This window comes from Calliphora vicina, chromosome 2 (genome assembly GCF_958450345.1).
Source record: "Calliphora vicina chromosome 2, idCalVici1.1, whole genome shotgun sequence".
NCBI classification, from domain to species: domain Eukaryota; kingdom Metazoa; phylum Arthropoda; class Insecta; order Diptera; family Calliphoridae; genus Calliphora; species Calliphora vicina.
Window position 1 is genome coordinate 28,481,614 of NC_088781.1, and position 24,252 is coordinate 28,505,865.

A 24,252-nucleotide genomic window follows, 5' to 3' on the forward strand; every position below is an offset into this window, starting at 1 on the left:
TCTTTCAGCATTTGTGGTGATAAAAAACTTTCCCGTCAAAAAAAAACTCATTTGAGGTGTTTAGTTTTTTCCGTCATAAAATAAAAGTCATTGGAGGAGTTTTATTTTTCTCGTCAAAAAAAATAAAACTCTTCGTTTAAATTCTACTTTTTCAGTATCTTTTTTATTGAGTCTATCTGATATACAGCCCAATTATGAATAAAAACTCCCCGGGAGTTTTTTCCCTTTTCTCATTTTTCCTATTCAAATTCAATGGGAAAAAACTCCCAGGGAACAAACTCCCGGGGAATTTTTTATTCATAATTAGGCTGATAATGAAGTGAAGTTTTTGGTACAGAGATTGATTAAAAATGTTAAAAAAAAAACAAATATCGATTCCACATTGGAAACGGAGTGGTTTCATTCCGAAAGAAATTTTCGTTTTACTTTTTCTGAAGAAGCAAAAAACGGAATAAATTCCACTTTCGATCGGAATGGAATTCTGTGACAGGCCTGTATGTAACTCGTTTCGAAAAGAAATTCGTTCGAATTTGTATGTATATCGTAAAAATTACCACTCACAGTGAAGGGTATAACAAATATCGAACAAGCAGCTCGAATACTTTGTTATCCTTTTGTCATAACCCTGTACCAAGAAAAATCATATGCAAAATGACCCTCATTTCAAAGATTTTTCACTGTATTTTTATTTTAAATAAAACAAATTTTAAATTTTTTTCGTCGAAAGAAAACAATAAGAATCTTTATTTTCACACGCATAAATTTTAAACGTACAAACTATCAGTCATACAAATTACAATAATTTTTTTTATCTTAAATGTAATAATTTTTTTTTTTCATTAATATTAGTTTTTATTTTTTTGAAAATTAAATTATTATTAAAAAAGTACTGAAATCAAGATGAGTTTTGAGATTTTAATTTAAATATACATTTACATTTACATAAGAAAAATTTGAATAATTCTACTAATTTTTATACAACTACTACAGGAGAAAGATATGTGGGAGAGAGAGAGTTAGATTTAGAAAGTCAAAGAATTTAATGGTTAAGGGATGTAGTAAGAATAAGTTTTTTTTTAATATTAAAACACTGTCTTTTATATTAGATTTAAAATTAATTATGATATAGAACAATCACAACTCAGAACACACACAGAGTCACACAAAACTATGTAAATGAGTTGAAAGCAGCTACAAAGAAAACAAAATACAAGCGAATACATTCGAACTTTGATTTTAATATTCTATCTATTAATAAACAGTCAAAAGTTAGTACGAAGATAGATAGATATTTGGGGGGAAACATACAAATTAAACTTTAACAATAGTCAAATTAGTTCATTAAAGATTTGAAATATAAATTGAGAAATTTGAAGTCTGTAATTGTTGTTGAAGACGTTGTCAAATGCAAACTGAAAGTTGGAAACAATTTATTTTCTTAAAAAAAATGTTGGTTTTATTAGGTTTGTCGTCTAATTTATTTGAGTACATAGTTAGTTAATTCGTTGCTATTGTTGTTTTGTAATTTTATATTCAGTCGTTTGTTTTAGTGTCAAGTTTTTAACCATTTAATCATTGGTCCGTTAGGTTGTTGTTTGTTTTTAAATTTGTTTGTAATTATTTAAGTCTTTCGTATTTATTGTATTTGTTTGTAAATGTCTGCTGTCATGTTAACACACATACATACACATACGCACACATACATAACGCATACACATACATATATACTATAGATTCGTACTATTTACTACTAAAGAAGATTCACAAAATCATTCATTATTATTATTATCATTTATAGTTTTATAAGATTCATAAAATATTCATACTTTTAAGTTTTGTTTTTGTTTTATAATACTACACACATGGAATGATCAGCACCCGCACTTATGATTTTTAAGAAGCATCATCATATCATCATTTATACTTAATTGTAAAGGGGGGAAACACTATGTAATAATATTTTGCACAATCTCTCACACATTTGGGTTTCAATAAGTGTATAGGTACATCATTTATGTTTTAAGTTTTATTTTTTTAGGGTATATATGAATGAAACCAATCACCATCATCATCTCATCATACAGCCTTCATTCATTCAATTTCAAGAAAGTATAGTTTTTATTTATGACTTTCAAATTCTTCAAAATCATCCGTCACAACACTCACATTAATGAAAAATGAATACAACATTCTTTCAGACACCTGCAAAATGTAAAAGTATAATATTTAATAAGTATTTAGTGTAAATAGTGTGTATAGTTATTTTGAAAATAAGCTTAACATTTTTATTTATTTTGTAACTTAAAAAATTTGAGATTTTCAAAAAAAGTTTTTGCTTGGCTGACCACCGACTGAATACCGTTTAATATTGGCAACCGTTACTGAAACCGAAAAATTTCCCTCCGACTTATTCGACTAAAGTATCATTGGACATAGAGGAACCGGCAGTTCTTTCGATAAAAGAACTTTAAGTTAATCGAAAATCAATCAATGTTTCAACTCGATTACGATACGTTACGATACAAGATAAGTCTTTGATAATAATTCAAATCAAATGAAATTCACAGTTACAAAATAAATAAAAAATTTTAAATTATTTGTTTATAACAAATTTGCAATAAACTTACATTCACACTGGAATACTGCTTTACGTGTACATAGATAAAAGTTTTCCATTAGCAGCTTGAATTATTTCTCTTTCGACGTTTTTATGTATGTAATTTTAGTATTATATTTATTAAGTAGTTGCTTATCTAAACTGTAAATAGAAATTTCAAAAAGACATGCACACAGTTTTTTTTCACACTCATTAACATCATCATTATTATCATCATCAACATTTCACAACAAACCATCATCATCATCATTATCATTCTTCATACTACGGCATAAAAACATTCATGAATTTTCTATTTGTTACAACTTTAAAGGGAAAAACTCTTACAAATAAATTTCTTGATTTTTTTTGTATGAAACATTTGTTTGATTCATTTTGTTTCATTTAAAATTTTGGGCATAATTTGGAAACTCCCGATTATTATTATTAATTTTTTATGTTTCTGAAAATCATAAGAGTTTTCCTTTCAAAAGTTTTATGATGCACTCAATACTTAAACAATTTAGTTATTTTTTTTTTATATTATTACAGTAGGTAAAAGATCTTAAACGGTTGTATTTTTTTTATTTTCAATTTTATAAAAATTTCATTACATTTGTTTAGTTTTTGTAATTACTTTATTTCTTTTCATAGTGTTAAAGTAGTGTTTTTGTTCGTTAAAAGTCGCGTGAGTTTGTACGTAAGTGTAAAAAGTTGTTATTGGTTTTTCTTTATGAATAAGTGTTTAAGGATTTGTACAGTTTTTTAGTTCAGAAGAAAAAATCAGGAAGTTTATTTTTGATGGTCGAAAATTATTTACGAAATAACTTCGAAATGAGACAAAGAAATTTTTAACAATTTCGAAGTTGAAAACTAGAGGGACAAAATTAAAAAAACGGCAAAAAAGGGAAACTTTTTGTGTTAACTTATAAAACTCAACACATTAGTAATGTCTCTGGGGAATTTTTTTTGACGAAAACAAAAAAATTTGTTGAAAAAAGGTAAATAATTGAGGTTGTCGTGTGTTTATGCTAATATTGGCTGAGATATTAGCCAATAGCCAATATTGTTGGTCGATTTTCCCGATCTAAATTATTGGGAGGCTTCGGAAAGTTGATTTCAACAGACAGACGGACATAATGCACTATCTAATAACAATCCAGAATATATATGGGGTCGCAAATGAAAAATATGGAAATTACAGTTCATCAGTGATTTTTTTATGAAATTGCAGATTTTGGAATTAGTTCCTAGAATTAGTGGAGGACATCACTAGTTGCAAAGCATTATAGAATATGAACTGGTTTCTTGAAATCTCTAGAATGACTTTAGAATCACAATAGTGCGACATCACTAGTTCCAAGACATTATAGAATTTTAAAAGGTTATGATTACAATCGCACTAGAACTAGTTCTTAAAATTTTCTTGTGAATATTTAATTATTATTTTTTTTTTGAATTTGACAATTTCAAAAACAAAACAATTAAAATTCAAATAATTTTGTCCCACTAGTTTTGCATTTTGAAAAATTTAAAAAAAAAAATATTTCATTTTTGTATTTTCCCTTTAACTTAATTCCTGTGATATTTCTAAAAACACTGTGAATGGTTAACATTTTCTTTTAGGAAAATATTACTCCAAAAGGGTAAATATTTATAATTTGTTGCCCTCTATTTGGCATTTCGAACATTATCTGCTTTTGCTTCCTAGCAAAAATGTTTAATTTTGTGCAAATGCCCTTACAAGTAACTCGGAAAATACGTTAATTTTTTTTATCAAAATTTTATTACAATTTTTGCATTTTTTGTTATTTGCCCTGAAATCTGAAATGAAAATTTGAATTTGTGGACCTTAATTTTTTAAAAAGGAATATAACGCAGTAAATCTTTTTTGAATTTTTTTTTTTGAGATCGAAAATTTTGAAATCCTTAAACACTGTTTGTATTGTATTAAAAATGAACAAATAATAAGAATGTATTGCATTTTAGTTTATTTTGAAATTGATTGTTATATTTAAGATTGCTTACTGATTTTGTTTTTTTTTTAATTTTTCCTATTTCCGTTTATTGTTATTGTTGAGAAACTACTACATAAAAATTGTATGATTGGCGGCGTTATAATTTGTTATTTCTAGCAATTTCTGAGGTAATAAGAAAATAACTTAAAAACAAAAGAAAAACACATTTAAATACATAGTTAAACTATTTTTCTTATTTGCTGTTGGTTGAAGTAGTTGTATAAGCGTCATCTTTGGCATTAACAAGAAAAGTAGAACATTCATTCAAGTACTTAATTTGATCACTTGCAGAATTGTATGAATACAGGAAATGTTCAGAATTTAAAGAAAAATTTGAATTCATTATTAGTATTGGTATTGTTAAAAATGTTGTACTTTTCTAGTAAGCCATATTGGTTGTTCTAGTTGTTGTTATCTCAATTTGTTACAATTAACGTCTATGTAATGTATATTTTGTTTTTAAATATTTGTAGGCTTAATAATGTTTACTTAATATAATTATAACAACATAAAAATTAGTTGTAAATTGCATTATTACTTTCATTTCATTTGCTTTTTTTTTGTTTTTATTATATTCAATAGTGTTTTTTTGTATGATGTATAATAATAATTAATAAACATTTTGTTTTGTCCCTTAAAGTGTAAAAAATTGTATAAATTCCGTGTTTAATGTTTAACGTTTGTTTGTTTGTTTTCATTTATAATTATCTAAATTCTAAATTTGTACGAGGCATTAAGTCGTCATTTAAGTCATTTTGTTTTGTTTAGTTTTATTTTAATTTCTTGTTTAGTTTGTTGTTTGTTTCGTTTCGTTAAGTCGTGTTTAAATTGTTTTATTTTATTTATATTTTTTTGTTTGTTTGTTAATTTCAGTTTCACTAGAGTATAATTCTGTTGGCGAATTTCAAATCCGTTTAAAATCCTTTATTGATGTTTTTTATTTTATTTTGAGCTAGTTTTACTTGTTTTTTTTAGTTTTAACTATACTAAACTTATGGTCTAAGGTTTTTATTATTTATTTAAACTTACAATTAATATCACACAAGCACGCACGCGCGCATAATAAGTCTTCAATCAGAAATCAATAGAAATCATATAAAAATCATTATTAATATATCGAACACACACAAAAAAATAATAGTAGTATTTAAGGCGGCGGACAATAAGACTTAATTTGGACAAGACACACGATTTTGTTTTTTATATATTTTTTTTTTTATATTCAAGGAAGTTTTTGTTTTAACTTAAATAAATTTATTTATGATTTTTATTTTACCAATTTAGGGGTACAGTTTATTTTATTTTCGTTGGCAGGTGGTCAATATTGGTGGAGATTTTTATATAGAGCTTTTAAGCAGCGAATTGACAATTTAATACCGCTCAACCCTGGGTCTATGTATGTAAAAACATACAGTTTTTATTTTCGAACGAATCACTTTAAAGCTAATGATCGACATTTTTTAAAAAACAATTCATTGTGCCAACATGCCATTAGGGCAACGTTGAAGGCTCAATTCGAAATGTTACATGAGCATTTCCGATTGTCTTTAAAGATAAATGAAAAGCAACCCCATGTGCGGACCATTCTTCACCATGATGTTTTGATTGCTCTCAAATGTGACTTAGTTTCATATATTTTGTTGTGATCTCGCAAACTGTTGCTTATTAGTTACTACACTCTTGAAGAGTGAACTTCGGATGAGATCAAAAGTAATATAAATTAAAATATTATGCCTTTCAGGGCGAATTAGGCAAAGCAGACATTTAAAAAAGTTAATAAAAACTTTTATCTTTGCCCTCAATATTAATAATGGAGTGCGCAAATGTTGCCTTTTTCAACTTTTGTTTATGATTTGTAAATGAATTGTTCCTTTTCGTATGAATTATGACTTTCAGAGACACTGTGAAGGTATAAAATATTCTTTTCACCTTTTAAAATCAAGAAAAGTTCAATATGTTGCCCTTAATATTATTATTGCTGGGCTAAAATGTTGCCATTTTTAACTTATATTTTTGATATGTAAGCTGCACAAGTTTTTTGTGTTATATCTTATCAGGGTTTTAATGGTTATCCATCAGAATAGCTTAGCTTGCATATTTGAAGAACGCGGCATGACTTAACATTTGCAGGCCTTTAGTACAAAACGTAGAAGAATTTTGATTGTTCTTGTGTGTTTACTGTTGCAAAAGTTCCACTGTTGTCCACTATTCTTCCTTAGAGCAAAGGCTACCGGTCGCTGAGTTAACAATATTTGAACGATTCAATTGTCGTTTTGTATAAAATTGTACAAGAGTAGGTAGTTTTAAAACACTTGAATTTATGATTCAAAGCTTGTTTGAGGATCATGGTATGACTGGACAATTATCAGCATTAGTACAAACACAACTGGAAGTTTGTTCTTGTCTTGTCAAAAATCAGTCCATTGTTGCAACAGTTCTACAGTTGCACAAAGTTCCTCCCTAGAGAAAAAACTTCTTATTGATACAACTGTCACTGAGTTGGCAATCTTTGAAAGAGTTTCAATCTGGTCGCTCCAAAACGAGCTGTTGTTTTGTATAAAGTAATTATCAATATTTGTGTTTAATGAGTGAAGAATGTTGAACAGAAATGCTTCTGAATTGGTTCGCTTTTTAACTTCTAAATGAGCTACTGAACATTCATTTATAATAGCAGATTTATAACCGCTAACGAAATTCTTGACCACTTATTGTTAATAAAAAAAACAAACTGTACCGATATAAGGCATTCGGAAAGGTTTTTTTTTTTAAATTTGCAAAAAATTACATTCATACCAGCAAGAAACACTCGAAATCATTCACACAAAACACACTATTATATAGCACACACACCGCACACTTAAATCTATTAGGATGCACAACACCATTCAAACACAGAAACACACCCACACTCGCAGACATACAGGATTTTTGCAATGCAATAATTATTTAATTTTAATAAACATTCACACACACAAAGTGAAATGAAAATTTTGTTCTTTTTTTAATGTAAACTAACAACTGGTTAATACATTTCATTAAGATAGATGCTAAATGATTTCAATTTAACCAGTTGTCTTATATGAAATGAAATGATTTTTAAATTTTACTAAAATATGAAATTTAGAATTCAATATTTTTTTAATTGTTTCTTAATTAAGAAATGTAGGGGGTATTGATTTTTTTTTGAAATGGAGACAAAAATAAAATAGATTGTATGTCAAATAATATAATGAAAAACAAATTATTAATTTATTTTAAAAGTAAATTAATAATTAATTAATTAATGATGTATTATTTTGGAGGGGTGTTATGTATGTATAAATTATTATTTGTATTTGTTAATAATGGTGGGTGGGCTATAACAATGAAATAATCATTATAACTTTCGTTTTTTTATAAATCCATAACACAGAAAAGAAAAGTATGTATTATATTCAACATGAAAAGAATTTAAAAATTGTGGTTGGGTTTTTTGTTTTTTTTTTTTGTAGAAAATTAATAAATATGTATTGTTAAATGAAAGTTATAACTGAATTATGAAGAAAAATACCTTTATAAATTAACACTAATAGCATAAAAAAATATGTCAATAGAATGAAACTAAAGAAAAAACAAAATATTAGAAATTAACAAAAAAAAAAACTGTTTTAAATTAGGAAGTGAAAAGGTGCTTTTTACATTTAAAGATTTCTATTTTTTTTTTTGAAATAATTTTAAATCATATTTTTTATACATAAATTTACAAGAAGAAAAAAAACATTAATGCACCTTTTTTTTAACAAATTTTGGTACAAGCTGGAGTTTTTTTTTACCTTAAATAAAACAAATATTGATGCAATTTACAGTTGGAACCTGAAACAGAAATAAAAACAAATATTGAAATTAAATTGGTGAAAATTAAGTTTTCTAATATATATTTTAAAATATAAGACAAAGAAACTATTTATAATTTATCCCATTTTTATCATCCCATTCAAATGCATTAAAGCAGAGGCCCTAATGTGACCACCTAATGATTCTGATTCAATGGCTTGTATTTCTTTAAGGTTTCGAAATGAAAAAAATCATCTTTTAAAGTTATTAAACATTTTAAAGTTGAAAATTTATAGAAATTTTCAACAGTTTGGAATATAAACCTTCTCTAACCTTCTCAAAAATTTTCGAACTTAATTTCGAAATTCGAATTTTTGTTCCAAAATAATTATAAAATGTTTGCATTTATTTAAAGATATTTTGAAATTCAAAATTTTGTAGTAAAATTTTGAATTTCAAAATATGTATATGAAAGTAAATTTGAATAGAAAATAATTATAAAATTTTGAAATTTTTGCTTTTATTTAGAGATTTTGAAATTCAAAATTTTGTAGTAAAATTTTAAAATCAAAGTTTTTCAAGTTAAATTTTAATAGAAAATAATTATAAAATTTGAAAATTTTTGCATTAATTTAAAAAGATTTTGAAATTCAAAATTTTGTAGTAAAGTTAAAAAAAAATCAAGGTTTTTCAAGGTAAAGATTTCATTTAAGGTCCAAAATAATATTTAGGAAGTCTTTATTGCAATTTTGAACTTTTTTTCAATTCAATGAGATTTGAAAGTTCGAAAATCAAAATTATGACCTAAAATTAAAAAAAAAAAAAAATATATTTTCTAACATATTTCGAAATTCTAATTTTGGCTCTAAACTGCTTTTTAGAATGTTCTTATTAAATAATTAATACAATTTTTTATTTCAATTTTACTAGTTTGAAAATTCGAAATTCAAAATTTTGCAAGAAAATTCAAAAACAATTTTTAAAAAAAATTTCACCCAAATTTTGTAAAGTTTGCCCCTGGTGGCCTATTATTACAAATTCATTATTAATAAACTTTAAATTTAATTTTAATTCTAACATAAACACTAAATGACCGGCAAAGTTAAATATAATTCTCTATCTATAACAATCTGAATTACAAGCACTTAATAATTCTCAAATATGTATACATAAAAATAAAATAAAAATATTTTCAAACTTACCACTTATAGTTGAAACATAATTTTTTAAAAAAAAAAATAAATAATATTTTATGAAATTAAAAACTCCTCCCGATATATCATTTTATAGTTGAGACACAATTTTAAAAAAAGTTGTTAGAAATTCAAAGCTCCCCTATATAGAATTCAAAATGAAGAAACGATTTACTGAGCTATTGTTTGATGATCACGCAATTTTTTAATTTCCTTAGTAGCCCAGTTGCAGAGAGATTTTGTGCGGGTGGCTTTTGAACGTTTGCCTTCAGAGAGGAATTGTGTAATGGTAACATCATCGACGAATGTTAAGAGACGTGGACCAAAGGCTGTACATAAATCGCCAATGAAACCAGCAGCACTGGCCACCATAGAATCGGAATTATCACCCTCAACGGCGATACGTTTAATGAACATAATGATGTGACCAAGATGAGGTTCCAAATGATAAACATCTTGATTGGGGGTTTGTTCCACACCCTTGAGACCCTGTATAATGCCAGTATAGGCTTCTAAAACGCTTTCGCGCAATTCGTTGAGATATTCAACCATATCATAACTATTGGGATCAACCTGTAAGACAAGAAAAATTTAAACAATTTATTTTATATTTCTCACTTTATAGAAAAAAATAAAAAACTTACCTCCAACTGTGAAGCAGCTCTTAGCAATTCCAAAACTACATTTAAATATTTTACAAACTCTCCTCCAATACTGAGAGCCAAATCACCAAAGGCTGACAAAATAGCTGGCTTAACACTTCGATGTAATGTGGGCTCCGACAAATTGGCCAATAACAGAGTCATGATCTCATCACAATATGGTATGATAAGTTGTTTTAGAGCACGTGAAATATCGCCTGTGAGGCCAACAGCAGCACAACACACCTGGTATTCTTGATGATTCTTCAAGCCCATATACAGGAATGGCTTAAAAGCATCCATATATTTGACGAATTTCAAACCCAACAACTCAACCAAAGTAGAGACGGCCAAAAATGCATCCTCTTGCACGCCGCCCGATTTGCCCGAACACGAATTGAACATGGTAAGCAAAGCATTCATAATAGCATCCGAAATCTGAGGAGCATCATCTTCGCGCACCTTGCGCAATACACTTTGCAAGGTGGCACACAAAAGAGATTGCAAATCATTGAATTGATGACGATCATTGTGACTGGCAATGTGTGATTCCATTTGCAAGACTTGATTAAGACGTTCCAAAATAACAATAGTTGTTCGCTGTACAATCAAATAACAATCTAAGGGTGAGTTTTTAATCATATCCATGAGAGCTTCGTAAGCAGCGGCACGTAAATTGCCTTGATTGGCATCTTGACGATCGGTTGTCTCCAGCAATTGTGTAATGATGTATTCAAAGTATGGTGAAAGACAATAAGTGTCAGGAGTTTCACCATCAGTGGCTTCAGCTGATTCATAAGCAGCATCTGACAAACCGATAAAAGCCCAGCAAACATTAGCCGCCACACGGGGCTCTGCCTTAAGACTTTGTATAAAGCACTCCAACAGGGGTTGCAAATAAGTTTTGTTAATTGCAGCTTCCGGAATTATCTAGAGAAATGTTAATTAAACATGTTATAAAATATCATAATTTTCCTTTTTTTTTGTATTACTCACATCGCAAATACGTCCAAATGTCCAAGCGGTGGTGTCACGAACAATAACGCTCTGATCGTACATCAAACGTATAAGAGTTGGCATGGCTTGTTCCACCAACGATTTGAGAGTATTATTTTCAATACCACTTAGAATTGAGCCGAACGCCATAACGGCGGCATCACGGAAACGCCAATTTGGCGACACAATATTGTCCTTGATGAAGGGGAATACATGAGGCACGATTTCATCTTCACAACAGGTGGCCAATAACATTAAACAAACTGATGATGCCTTCGAGGGACTCCAGATGTCGTCCTCGTCATTTTCGTCTTGTTTAGTAAGTTTTTCTACCAATACAGGCACCAAAAATGGCAGAGCACCACGAGCATAGTGTTTAGAAACGCGTGTGGGAGCACGGCCAGCATCATTGGCCTCTTGATTCTCAATGGCCAAATCGATTTCTTCATCGCTTACGTTCGACCAGAATTCAACACCTTGCAATGCAATCGAATCATTTTCGGATTTCATGGCTTCCAACGTAATGGGGAAGAGAGCCTGAGCCATATACGGCTCCATATATTGATAATAAAGTGTCATTATTTTAACCAAACATTGTAAGGCGGCGACACAAACTTGAGTGTCCGGCGATTGGGTAGCTTCGCACACCACTTCCATGATATAATTACGTTCTACATCCTTCTCGAAATTGGCTTTGGTGAATTCCAACGAATTCAATAATGCTGTAGTAGCTGCCAAACGTACATGATTACTGGGTTCCTGTTTGCGCATACCATGGACGATAGCGGTTAAAATTTGATTCGATTGATTTTCCAACACGCCATAACGTATTTCCTGGCATATATAACCGATTGCTTCCAAGGCAGCCTCACGATCCATTTCGCTGGATCCCTCAGTAACCACTTTGTTGACAAGGGTTTGTATTAAGATACCCCAACGATTGATGGGTAATTCTGTGATGGCCACATAGGCAACACACTGAGCAGCACAGGAGGGTCGAGTATTTTCAGTACCCAAAGCGCCGAGAATCTATTACACAGACAGGCATATTGTTATTAATAATATTGTTATAATTTAGATAATTTACTTACATTTTTCTTAATGTACTCCTTTGTGTCTTCGGGAAATTGATGCCATCTTTGTTGATATTGCAAATTGATGGTCTCATCTTTACTGGTCAAATGATTTTTTAATTGCAGACCAGCTGCCATACGAGCCACGGGGCTATTGTTAACGGTGACCAGAATATCTGAGAGTGCCTTTAGAAACTCGGGCAAATTATTTTCGGCGGCATGTTCCAAAAAGTTTTTCGCCGACAATAGTTCATTTTTATCTGAAATTTATGAAAACATGAAATAAATTTACTAAAACATATTTTTCCCAATTTGAGCCAATGTCGGTCCTATATTCTATGGCATTATATCCAGATATAGATTAAAGAAAATAGGTCATATATCGATGTAGGGAATTTCTATTTATGTTTTCATCTTAGAGTTGCATTGGTCTTCCTAATTCTTTTAACATAAATGTTGGTCATAGATTCATAGATATTTATTGCAACACCAATTAAGGAAATTTTCCACATTATTCTGTGCTTTTTTATTACATACCATACACATCATCATGTGTTGAAATTAAATTTTCAGTTAATTTAAAATTTCAAGCACTTTTTATCAACACATGAACCTAAAACTACCCCTCTTTGTTTATGTTGGCAGCAACTGTCAAAGTATGCCTGTTATTTTTGTTGCTTTTACGTTTGTTGTATTATTCGCAACAACAAACACTGGTGAATTTGACAGTTCTAGCCCCTGAACAAGAGAAAAAATAACCAGCTGTGCTATCGACACCACCTTATAATGAATACGCCTTGATCCAACCAACTCAATGTATATTTCCCATAAGATTCACAAACACTTATAGGGCTCGGTTTAAAATCTGGCTCAAATCTCAATGAAAATTTATGAGGCGTTGTGTTGGAAGCATTTTTGCGCCAGCAGCGAAGTTGCAGCCAAAATTTGGCGGCAGAGGTATTTGACACAGCAAAATGCTGAATAACGCGCTTGCCTTTATAATGCTTTTTATCTACTTTTTGTGTACAAAAAAAAGGAAACAACGACCAAAGAAAAATTTTACACAAACAAATTCACTCATACAATTAGAAATAAAATTGTAGTATACAAGCGCCAAATGAAATTTATGACACATGTATCTAAAACAATTTTTAGAAAATTAAGACATTAACACTGCACTTAAAAATATATACATACAAACAAATAATACTTAAATTGTTCAAGTTAAACTTACCAGGCGAGACAGTCTTTTCCAAGATCTGTATTAACTGTAGGGTTATTTGTGAATTCATTATAGTTTCGCAATTTACGGATGTGAAAACGTTTATTTGATCTGTATATTATATAAAGAAAAAACCCAATGTTGTACATATTAATATAGTTCGTTAATAATAAATTAATGATTGCATTACCTTTATTAAATTATTTTTTTTTTTATTCTGTTAATATTAGTTAATTTTTGCACACACACAAATTTAAAACCTGGTGTTTGCGTTGATTACTGCGAATGATTCGTTTGTCCGTCAATGATTGATTTTTTACTTCTACTTTCGTGCCTTTTTCTTTACGCCACTGCCTGCCTCTTTACTTTTTCTTTATGTTGTTGTTGTATTTTTTCTATATTTCTTTTCTATTGTTCGCTGTAGTCTCGTTTTTTATTTAATATTTCACAGTGTCACTTTTATTGTTAGATTTTACATAAATTTGTGCAATTTCCAATTGATTTTTGCTGTTGTCGTGTTGAAGAGAGCACAAATAATATTAATAAATATATAATTTGTTTGATTTAAATTGATATAAATGAATTTTTAACGTTTTTATTAAATTTTCTACAAGCTGAGCGTTGGCCGGTTGCGAATTTGCTTCCACATGGAAGTTTGCGAAAAAAACGAATGACTATTTTAAGAAACTTCGGTAGAATAACGACTTTTTTGCGGTTTTCGTTTTCACATGCTGTAATGCCAGACCGCGTTGCTAAATGTCTACACAACAGGGTTGATATTATATAGGCACAAATGAAAACGGAGATGATTTAAAAGTAAAACTTTTACAAATAACTATGTCCGATTTCGAAATATTTTATTTAGGAATTAAATAAAGTTTATACCATAAATAAATACATTTGTGTTTCTCTATGGTTTATACTAACCGTCTGACTGAAAATTTCGACAAAAAAATATTTTATAATTGAAAATGTGTATGTATTTTAATTTTAACAAAGCCATTATGCCATGTCTACACATGATAAATATTTTGGGTATAAATCAAGATCAGCGAAACAGCTTGCATTTTTATAATTTCTTTGGTGTTGATAGCTCTCATAATTAGAAGCACAAAAACGTTAATATTTTTCCCTGCTCTCTTTTAGTTTAAGAGTTATATGAATTTAAAGTCAATACATATAATAGTATATTTCTCATATATTTGGAAAACAAACTGATCGTTATGGGTATCATTGAATAGTGCTTCACAATACCTTTAATATGATATATAATATGGTACAGTTTATTAATATTGTGAACCAAAAATTCCTTTTTGATTTTATATGACAGTACTTCAGAAAAATTTGATATACAGAAAAAGTGATTTTAGCGAAGCCGGTGTTCGATACACCCCAGAACTAAAAGTCCCTTCACCCGGCCGAAGGCCGGCAATACAGAAAATGTGAATATTAACAGAAAAAAAATTATGAAAATAAAAACTGTTACGCGGATCTTGATTTGTTCCATATTTTGGTATTAAAAAATTATAATTAAAAAAAAATGTTTAATACAATTTGAAGAGTCCTATCTGTTAGGAGCTATGTGGTGTCATTTTTAGGATTTGAGCGATCCATAGTTATTTATGTGATGTTTCTGCACAAAAATATAAGTTAATATTTTTTAAATGTTTATGTCATATTTTGATTTTCTTGAAGCCTATTTTAAGCGAATATTTTCCAATAACAAATTATTTTCGTGAATTTATTATTTTATGTATATCATTTATGAATTCACATTTAATAGTGGATTCCAAAAAATTAAAATCAATTAATCCACTTTAAACATTGAAATGGTTAATGAGTATAAGCTCTTCATACCACTAGTTAGTGTACATATTTTAGTGGATTATACTAAAATACACTTCTCTGTCTAATTTTCATAATTGTGGTTACAAATTAAAGGTTTATAAAGGGTTTAATAAAATTTCCTCAAATTTGTTAAGTTTGTTTCTTCTAATATAAATAAATCAAGATACAAACACAAATTTACGTAAAAATTAGATTAACGGTAATACCTTTAATAGTGTAGCCAACTATACCTTTCGTTTCATGTATTAAAAATGTACATGTTGCCCTGTTGTATACAACTTAAATGTGGCAACACTTTATGTAACAATGTGTTTTCTTCGAATTTTCTTCTTTCCAATAATTACCGTTAGTTATTTTTTGTTTTGGAAAACGTGTACGTGTATTATTTTTGCACAGATTTTCAATTAGCTTTATTATCACTTAAAAGAACTTACAAAATATGTCCACCACCATAACATATAGTTTGGGATTGGAAGAGTTACACTCCAAAGAAAAGCGTTTATGGAAATCTACAATTGGAGAGTTTATTGGCAATTTGATCTTGAATTTCTTTGCCTGTGGTGCTTGTTCTCAACCTGAAGATGGTACATTTAAGTCTTTAGCTTTTGGCTTGGGAGTTTTTATGGCCATTACAATAGTGGGTCATCTTAGTGGTGGACATGTGAATCCTGCTGTTACAATAGCTATGCTCCTAACGGGACGTGTAAGCCTCATTCGAAGTTTTTTCTACATTGCTGCCCAGTGCCTAGGAGCTGCCGTGGCTACCAGTGCTGTGAAAGCATTTATCGATGAGGCCTATCACAATGGCTTGGGTCACACAAATCTGGCCGAAAACATATCAGAGTTACAGGGTTTTGGAATTGAATTCTTTTTGGGCCTTGTTCTGGTTCTAACAGTTTTCGGAGCATGTGATGCAAATAAACCGGACTCGCGGTATACGGCACCATTTGCTATAGGCATGTCGGTTACATTGGGCCATTTGGGTACTATACGTTATACGGGTGCCAGTATGAATCCAGCACGTACATTTGGCACAGCTTATGCCACAAATAATTGGGATTCCCATTGGGTTTACTGGGCTGGTCCCATTATGGGTGGTATCGTTGCAGCTCTAGTGTATACACAAATACTGGAAAAACCAGCTGAAACTCCAAAAGCTCCGGAGGCATCGGATAAATATCGTATCCACGCTTATGAGAGAGAAATGAAAAAATTCGAAAAATCTGGTGATTTTGCTTAAGTTTTAATGTTATTTGTTGATTAAATGTAAATGTTCGTTTAGTTATACATATATTAAACAGTGTAAATTTGTAAATTTTTTTGTACTGTAAACCTTAAAAAATAAATTGTATATTTTTCAAAATTCTTTCCGCATTCAATTTCTTTAAAAGTAGACTTGCACATTGAGTTGTACTAGGGAGCTTCATTTGACAAAATTTTAAGTTTAAATAGGCTTTGGTTTATCTTTTATTGGGGTTCAAATTTCCGGTGCGTAGATCCGCCTGTCGAGGGTTGTAAAACTAGGTCTGTTAATAGCACTGCTGCTGCACAGCTAAACGGCTGTAAAAATTAGTAGTAGAAAAACTGTGTCTCATGTTTCTCACGATTAAACATTTTACACATAAACGGACTTATAGTTTTGAAGGAACAAATCAAGATCCCCGCAACAGTTTATATTTTTATAATTTTTTTTTTGTTAATATTCATATTTTTCGTATTGCCGTATATATCATATTAAAGGTATTTTGAAGCACTATTCAATGATAGCCATTATGATCAGATTATATTCCAAATAGATGAGAAATTTACTATTATATATATTGACTTTAAATGCATATAACTATTAAACTAATAGAGAGCAGACAAAAATTTTAACATTTTTGTGCTTATAAGTATGAGAGCTATAAACACCAAAAAAATTATTCAAATGCAAGCTGTTTCGATGATCTTGATTTATGCCGTTTTGAATACCCCCTTTTCTATTTAAGAAAAAAACAATAATAAAAAAAATAGTTTTGTTCAGATAGAGCCGATCTCATAGTACTACCTTTTTCTTCCTTCCTTTTCGATTTACTACCATGCTATAGCAACTGTGTTTTTTGCATTCTACTATTTTTTTTTCTGTTGGTGACGTTTCTGACATGTATAGAATAGAAAAAAATAGTAATTTTCAACGACGTTAAAAACGAGTTTTTCTTATAAAATAAGTAAATCTAATTAACTTTAAATATAAAAAACATTAAAAAATAATACAACAACAAAAATAATTGATTGGTATGTAAACAATTGTTCGAATTTCATCAAGAAATTGATGATTAACACGTTTCTGTCTACGTAGACCAACAAAGAACAAACACAACATAAAAGGCAGAGGAAAAAAAGTGGAAAAAAGGCAAGACCAGCAGAGGGCAGCAATAATTCGCAGAAATTAAACATAGTAGTGTATGGATAAATAGAATCATCAATAATATATTTGTTTTTTTTTTTACATTGGAACGAAAAACAGAACGTCATCAAAAGAATATAATTAATTGAAGTTTTGTATCTATAGTTTTGCTAAAATGTGTGGTGTGAGCCAGCAAAAGGGCTGGCGTAAGCCAAATATTTCTTTGGCTATAGTGGGAATCAATTTACTGCTATTGTTGCAATGCATTGGTGTTAGTGAGCAATTCTATTTGCCGGGTTTGGCCCCAGTTAATTATTGCATAAAATCGGATGCATCCAGTAATTGTAAGGTAAGTTATGGATCTTAATGCAAAATATATACTAAATTGATACGAAAATTGTCATGAATTTTAATTTTATATAAAAATTATGTACATGATGCTTTTACTTGTAATTTTTTTTTAAAAGCTGTAAGAACTTTAGAAACTAACATTGGTATCCAAAAAAAAATATGTGCTAATGTTTCTTATCTTGACAACTGTTTTGTATGATTGGTTCGTCATAGTCTTACAATTCATTTCTACATATAGTATTTTTACTTGTTTGTGCAATAAATTTCTCGTTTTGATAATAATTGTTATTATTTTTCTAATTCTTATTATTTTTTTTAAATTTTAGTCTAATGTTACTCTTTACGTAAATCGTTTGAATACCGAGGAGTCTGTTATTCCTTATGAATATCATCATTTCGATTTTTGTATTGGCAATGAAAATAACTCTCCTGTTGAAAATCTGGGCCAAGTGGTCTTTGGAGAACGTATACGTCCCGGTCCCTATAAGGTTAATTTCTTAGAAGACGTCGAATGTAAGCCGGTAAGTGATTTATTTTTGTAAATATATATTTAATGAAAACTTATTTTAAACAAAAGTTATTTATGGGAATATAAAATTTACGTTTTAGTAAATTTGACATAAATCAAGATCATCGAAACAGCTTGCATTTTAATAAAAATGTTAAAATTTTTGCCTGCTCTCTCTTAGTTTAAGAGTTATAGGCATTTAAAGTCAATATATATAATAGTAAATTTCTCATGTATTTGGAAAATAATCTGATCATTATGGGTATCATTGAATAGTGCTTCAAAATACCTTTAATATGATATATAATATGGAACTGTTTATTAATATTGTGAACCAAAAATTCCTTTTTGAATTTATATGACAGTACTTCAGAAAATTTTCAGAAAAAGTAATTTTAGCGAAGCCGGTGATCGATACACCCCAGAGTTTAAAGTCCCTTCGCCCGGCCGAAGTCTGGCAATATAGAAAATATGAATATTAACAGAAAAAAAATTATAAAAATATAAACTGTTCTTGATTAGTTCCTTAAATTTTGGTTACTTAGGTCAGATCATCAGGAAACCTTTTCCCAAAGAACTTTTCCCTTTACATATTTAAAATGTATACTTAAACATGCTTTACAACTTCAGAATGAAATATAAACTTGCCAAATTAGATTTAGTATGCTTGAAAAAGTTGAAGCTTCAATTATTTCTACGAAACACTTTTTATTTTGCATTTGTTTTTCAATTTAATAAATTACCTTACAGGTTTGTATTAAAAACTATATCGGTGGCGAATCTGACAGCGACAGACGTATGATGGTACTCAAGAAAGGCATCAGTTTGAATTATCAACATCATTGGATTGTCGACAATATGCCGGTTACTTGGTGTTATCCTCTGGAAAATAACAAACAATATTGTAGTACTGGTTTCCCCATGGGCTGTTTGGTACGCAGTGATAGTGATGCTGGTTGTCTTATTAATCCCAACTATAATAGACGTGGCTTCTATTATCCCTTCAATCATGTGGATTTGAAAATTACCTATCACAGTGGACAAACCGAGGAGTGGGGTGTTGGTTTCCGTGCCAATGGCGGTCGTATTATTTCAGTTAAAGTAACGCCCAGCTCTATCAATCATGTTGATCCGAATAAATTGGATTGTAAGAATACCGATCCATTGGCTGTTAAGGGCAGTCCATTAACACCCGGCGAAAAACTATCCATCATTTATACCTATAGTGTGGAATTTGTACGTAATGATGCTGTTAAATGGTCATCCAGATGGGATTATATATTGGAATCTATGCCACACACCAACATCCAATGGTTCTCTATTTTAAATTCCTTGGTTATTGTTCTATTTCTGTCCGGTATGGTTGCCATGATTATGTTGCGTACTTTGCACAAGGATATTGCTCGTTACAATCAAATGGAAAGTGGTGAAGATGCTCAAGAGGAGTTCGGTTGGAAATTGGTACATGGTGATGTATTTCGTCCACCTCGTAAAGGCATGTTACTGTCAGTATTTTTGGGCTCTGGTGTACAAGTATTCTGCATGACACTAATTACGTTGGCCTTTGCCTGTTTGGGTTTCTTATCCCCTGCCAATCGTGGTGCTTTAATGACTTGCTCTATGGTATTGTATGTAGCCTTGGGCACTCCAGCTGGTTATGTTTCGGCTCGTATTTATAAGAGCTTTGGTGGCATCAAATGGAAGAGTAATGTTATTTTAACATCTATGCTATGTCCAGGGTAAGTTGATAATGCTTTTATGCATGTGTTTTTTGTTTGCAGTCTGTGTGTGGTAATTAATTTTCTGTTTTTTGTTTTGTTTTAGTGTGGTATTTTGCTTGTTCTTCGTTATGAATCTTGTACTTTGGGGTGAGCAGTCTTCGGGTGCTGTGCCATTCAGTACATTGATTGCTTTGTTGGCCTTGTGGTTTGGTGTTTCGGTACCCTTGACATTTGTTGGAGCTTACTTTGGTTTCCGTAAGAGGGTAAGTTTTCACATTTATTATATTTTACATTTTTTTTGTAATAACAAACAACTAAAAACTGTTTTCTGATTATCACCAAAGTGAAAAATTTCAGTGAATTTTTTGGTGAATATTTTACTAATTAAATTCTTGGAGAAAATTTCACAAAGTAATTTTACTAAAATCAATTTCTTGTACGAATTTTATACAATATTTTTTTTTGGTGAAATTTAATTAAAATAATTTTTTTTGGTGAAATTTAATTGAAATAATTTTTTTTTGGTAAAAATTTCACTGAAATAATTTTTTTGGTGAAAATTTTTCTGAAGTATATTTTTGGTGAAAATTTTACTGAAGTAAAAGATTTCACTAAAATCAATATTTTGGTAATTTTAAATACTAAAATTGTTTTTTTGTGAAACTGCACTAACATAATTTTTTTATGGTGAAATATCAATATACAGTGCACTCGCGATAATAATACCTTAAAATATGAACACTTTTTTACTTCCTTGGCTACTCTAAAATATTAACTTATTGCAAAACCTTTAAAATATGAACAGCATATTTTTGTTTCTTTATCGGATTTTTATCTATCTACACAGAGTTGAAATCTAAATCAATAGTGTAGTGGCTAAATTTTAATTCAATTGCATAATAATTTGGGGATTTGTGTGGAAAAAATGTTTGTAGGTGGGAATTAGATACCATTCGCAAATATGAACAATCCTGAAAAAGTGAATGTCCTGGTTTTAATTAGTATATATTATCGCGAGTTCACTGTAATATATTTTTTGGTGAAAATTTAACTGAATCAATTTTTTGGTTAAATTTTCACCAAAAAAATTATTTTTGTAAATCAATTTTTCACAAAAACTTTCATTAAAGAAATTAGCTTGCCAATAATTTCACTAAAGTCTTTTTTTGGTGAATATTTTACTAATTAAATTCTTGGAGAAAATTTCACAAATTTTACTAAAATCAATTTCTTGTATGAATTGTATAAAATATTTATTTTTGGTGAAATTTAATTGAAATCATTTTTTTGGTGAAAATTTCACTGAAGTCTATTTTTTGGTGAAAATCTCACTGAAATCTATTTTTGGTGAAAATTTCACTAAAGTAAATTTATTTGTTAAACATTTCACCAAAATCTTTTTTTGGTTAAAATTTCACTAAAATCAATGTTTTGGTAATTTTACTAAAATCATTTTTTTTGTGAAATTTCTTTAAAGTCAATTTTTTTTGATTAATTTTCGCATAATCAATTTTTTGGTGAAATTTTAGTGAAATCAATATTTTGGTGAAAATTTAAATAAAATCAATTTTTTGGTGAAAATTTTATAGAAATCAATTTTTTTCTGAAATTTCACTAAATATTTTTTTTTGCTGAAATCAATTTTTTATTGAAAATTTTACAAAAATAAAAATTTGGTAAAATTCACTAAAATCAATTTTTTGGAAAAAACTTCACTGGTAAAAAATTTCATTAAAACATATTTTTTTGGAAAAAATTTCAGTAACTAATTTTTTTTGCGAAAATTTTACTAATTTTTATTGAAAATTCTTAAAATTTATTTGTGAAAATTTCAATAACGGATTTTTAAGTGAAAATTTTGCTTTCGAAATTTTTTTTTTAAATTTCACTAACGAAATATTTAGTGAAAATTTTACTTAAGGAATTAAGTTAAATCAATATTTATGTGAACATTTCACCTATAAAAATTCGCTTCATTAAATTTTTTAGTGCAAATAATGAAATTTTCATTATTTTTCATTTCAGACAAAATTTTTTATGAAATTTTCTGTTTATAACTCAATATCGTTTACGTTATTTAATTTACATTTATTTCTATTTCTTCCCATTTCTTAGTCTTTGGAACATCCCGTACGTACTAATCAAATTCCCCGTCAAATTCCCGATCAGTCGATTTATACACAACCCGTGCCCGGCATCATTATGGGAGGCGTTTTACCTTTCGGTTGTATTTTCATTCAATTGTTCTTCATACTTTCATCGATTTGGTCCAATCAAATGTACTACATGTTCGGTTTCCTATTCTTGGTCTTTGTCATTTTGGTTATAACTTGCTCGGAGACCACCATCCTCTTGTGCTATTTCCATCTGTGTGCGGAAGATTATCACTGGTGGTGGCGATCGTTCTTGACATCGGGTTTTACAGCCGTATATCTGTTTATATACTGTTGTCATTATTTCGTAACGAAATTGTCTATAAAGGATGCAGCCTCAACATTCTTGTACTTTGGATATACTTCGATAATGGTATTTTTGTTTTTCTTGCTGACCGGTTCCATTGGCTTCTTTGCCTGCTTTTGGTTTATACGCAAAATTTACAGTGTTGTCAAAGTGGATTAAATTTGTATGCAAGTATGGCTTTACTTTATAGCTTCTAAGCTATGTTATGCTAATATTCAAAAGGATTGAAACCTTAGAATAATTAGCATACACTTATAATTAAGTTGTGATTTATTTTTTGTCTTTAGAAAACTTTTAAATAATAAAGAAATATAATAATACCTAGATATGTGTGTCATACGAAATCAGCATCAGCATGTATTGCAAAGAAATTGTGAAACTACATAACAATAGGCCAGATGATATATGTATACATAGTAGTTTTAACAAAAGAAAGAATGAATAAAAAGTCATACATACACATATCTTTAACATAAAAAAACGCGCAATAAATTATATCCCTTTATTATTAATTTAACAATTTAACACATAATTTATAAAATTTACTTTCCATATTTTCTTATACACATAAATATTTTTATTGAAGTAAAAAAGTGAAAGAAAACCCCTTTTTTAGTTTAAGTTCCCATTCTGCAAATAATATTTGAAACTAATAATTGAGTCAATATTTTTATATGTATATCATAAAAAAAATAAACAGGAGAAAAAAAAAACAAAGAAGGTATTTCAACATTAACAATAAAAACTACAAAATGATTTTAATTAGTGGCTCTTGCGTAATTGATACAATAATTATGTAGTAGTTTGATTCCTCTTTCTGTTTATATTAATTTTTTTGATAATAACCAAAAACGGTTACCATGTAGTTTTGTAATTGACAATTTAACATTAAAGATTTACAATAATAAACCACAAGTGAAATGAAATATAAAACAATTTGAATTTTGTTAATGAGAAAAAAAAACAACTAATAAAAATTAAAATTCTGTAATTTGCAAAAGAAAATTTGGTTCTAACTGGAACTGGCTTTCAATTTTCGTTTTGAATATTTTAACTATGGAGCATTGAAGAAATCACCATATTCCACGTTGTTTTATTGTCCCATTATAATTAAAATTATTTCATATGGAATTTAGTTTAAAGTATTTAAACTATATTTAATAAATAATAAATTAATAACAATAAAAAATGTATAGATTAAATAATTTGGTGTGTTTTGTTTTTATTATTATTTTAATTATAAACCAGAGACCGAAAATAACGGGTTCACTTTCATTTCAATGGTAAATTCTCATTCACAGCCATTTAAAAATAATTTTTTTTGAGATATCACTGAGAGAGTGATTTATTCGAGAATATTTTAGGTTTGGGGTTGAGAGAAATAGAAAAGAAACAAACACAAATAATCTGGATGAGTGATTTATAA

The 24,252-nt window shown here is 29.1% G+C and overlaps 3 protein-coding genes across 3 annotated transcripts; 2 read left to right on the top strand and 1 right to left on the bottom strand.

Moving 5' to 3' along the window:
* Positions 1–8,259: 8,259 nt before the first annotated feature.
* On the bottom strand, positions 8,260–14,255 carry Fs(2)Ket (Importin subunit beta Fs(2)Ket). The gene is made up of 7 exons (XM_065499480.1): positions 13,743–14,255; positions 13,565–13,663; positions 12,349–12,590; positions 11,258–12,286; positions 10,265–11,191; positions 9,630–10,193; positions 8,260–8,466 (listed from the first exon to the last, which is right to left on the bottom strand). The coding sequence occupies exons 2-6, from the start codon at positions 13,620–13,622 to the stop codon at positions 9,792–9,794; spliced, it is 2,658 nt and encodes an 885-aa protein (XP_065355552.1). The 5' UTR covers positions 13,623–13,663; positions 13,743–14,255; the 3' UTR covers positions 8,260–8,466; positions 9,630–9,791.
* Positions 14,256–15,839: 1,584 nt separating this feature from the next.
* Positions 15,840–16,648, top strand: LOC135951471 (aquaporin AQPAe.a-like). The gene has a single exon (XM_065501124.1). The coding sequence runs from the start codon at positions 15,840–15,842 to the stop codon at positions 16,638–16,640; it is 801 nt and encodes a 266-aa protein (XP_065357196.1). The 3' UTR covers positions 16,641–16,648.
* An 868-nt stretch (positions 16,649–17,516) lies between these two features.
* On the top strand, positions 17,517–23,146 carry TM9SF2 (transmembrane 9 superfamily protein member 2). Its single transcript, XM_065502300.1, has 7 exons — positions 17,517–17,674; positions 17,739–17,842; positions 17,952–18,135; positions 18,464–18,658; positions 19,396–20,384; positions 20,470–20,629; positions 22,482–23,146. The coding sequence occupies exons 3-7, from the start codon at positions 17,962–17,964 to the stop codon at positions 22,983–22,985; spliced, it is 2,022 nt and encodes a 673-aa protein (XP_065358372.1). The 5' UTR covers positions 17,517–17,674; positions 17,739–17,842; positions 17,952–17,961; the 3' UTR covers positions 22,986–23,146.
* Positions 23,147–24,252: the final 1,106 nt, after the last annotated feature.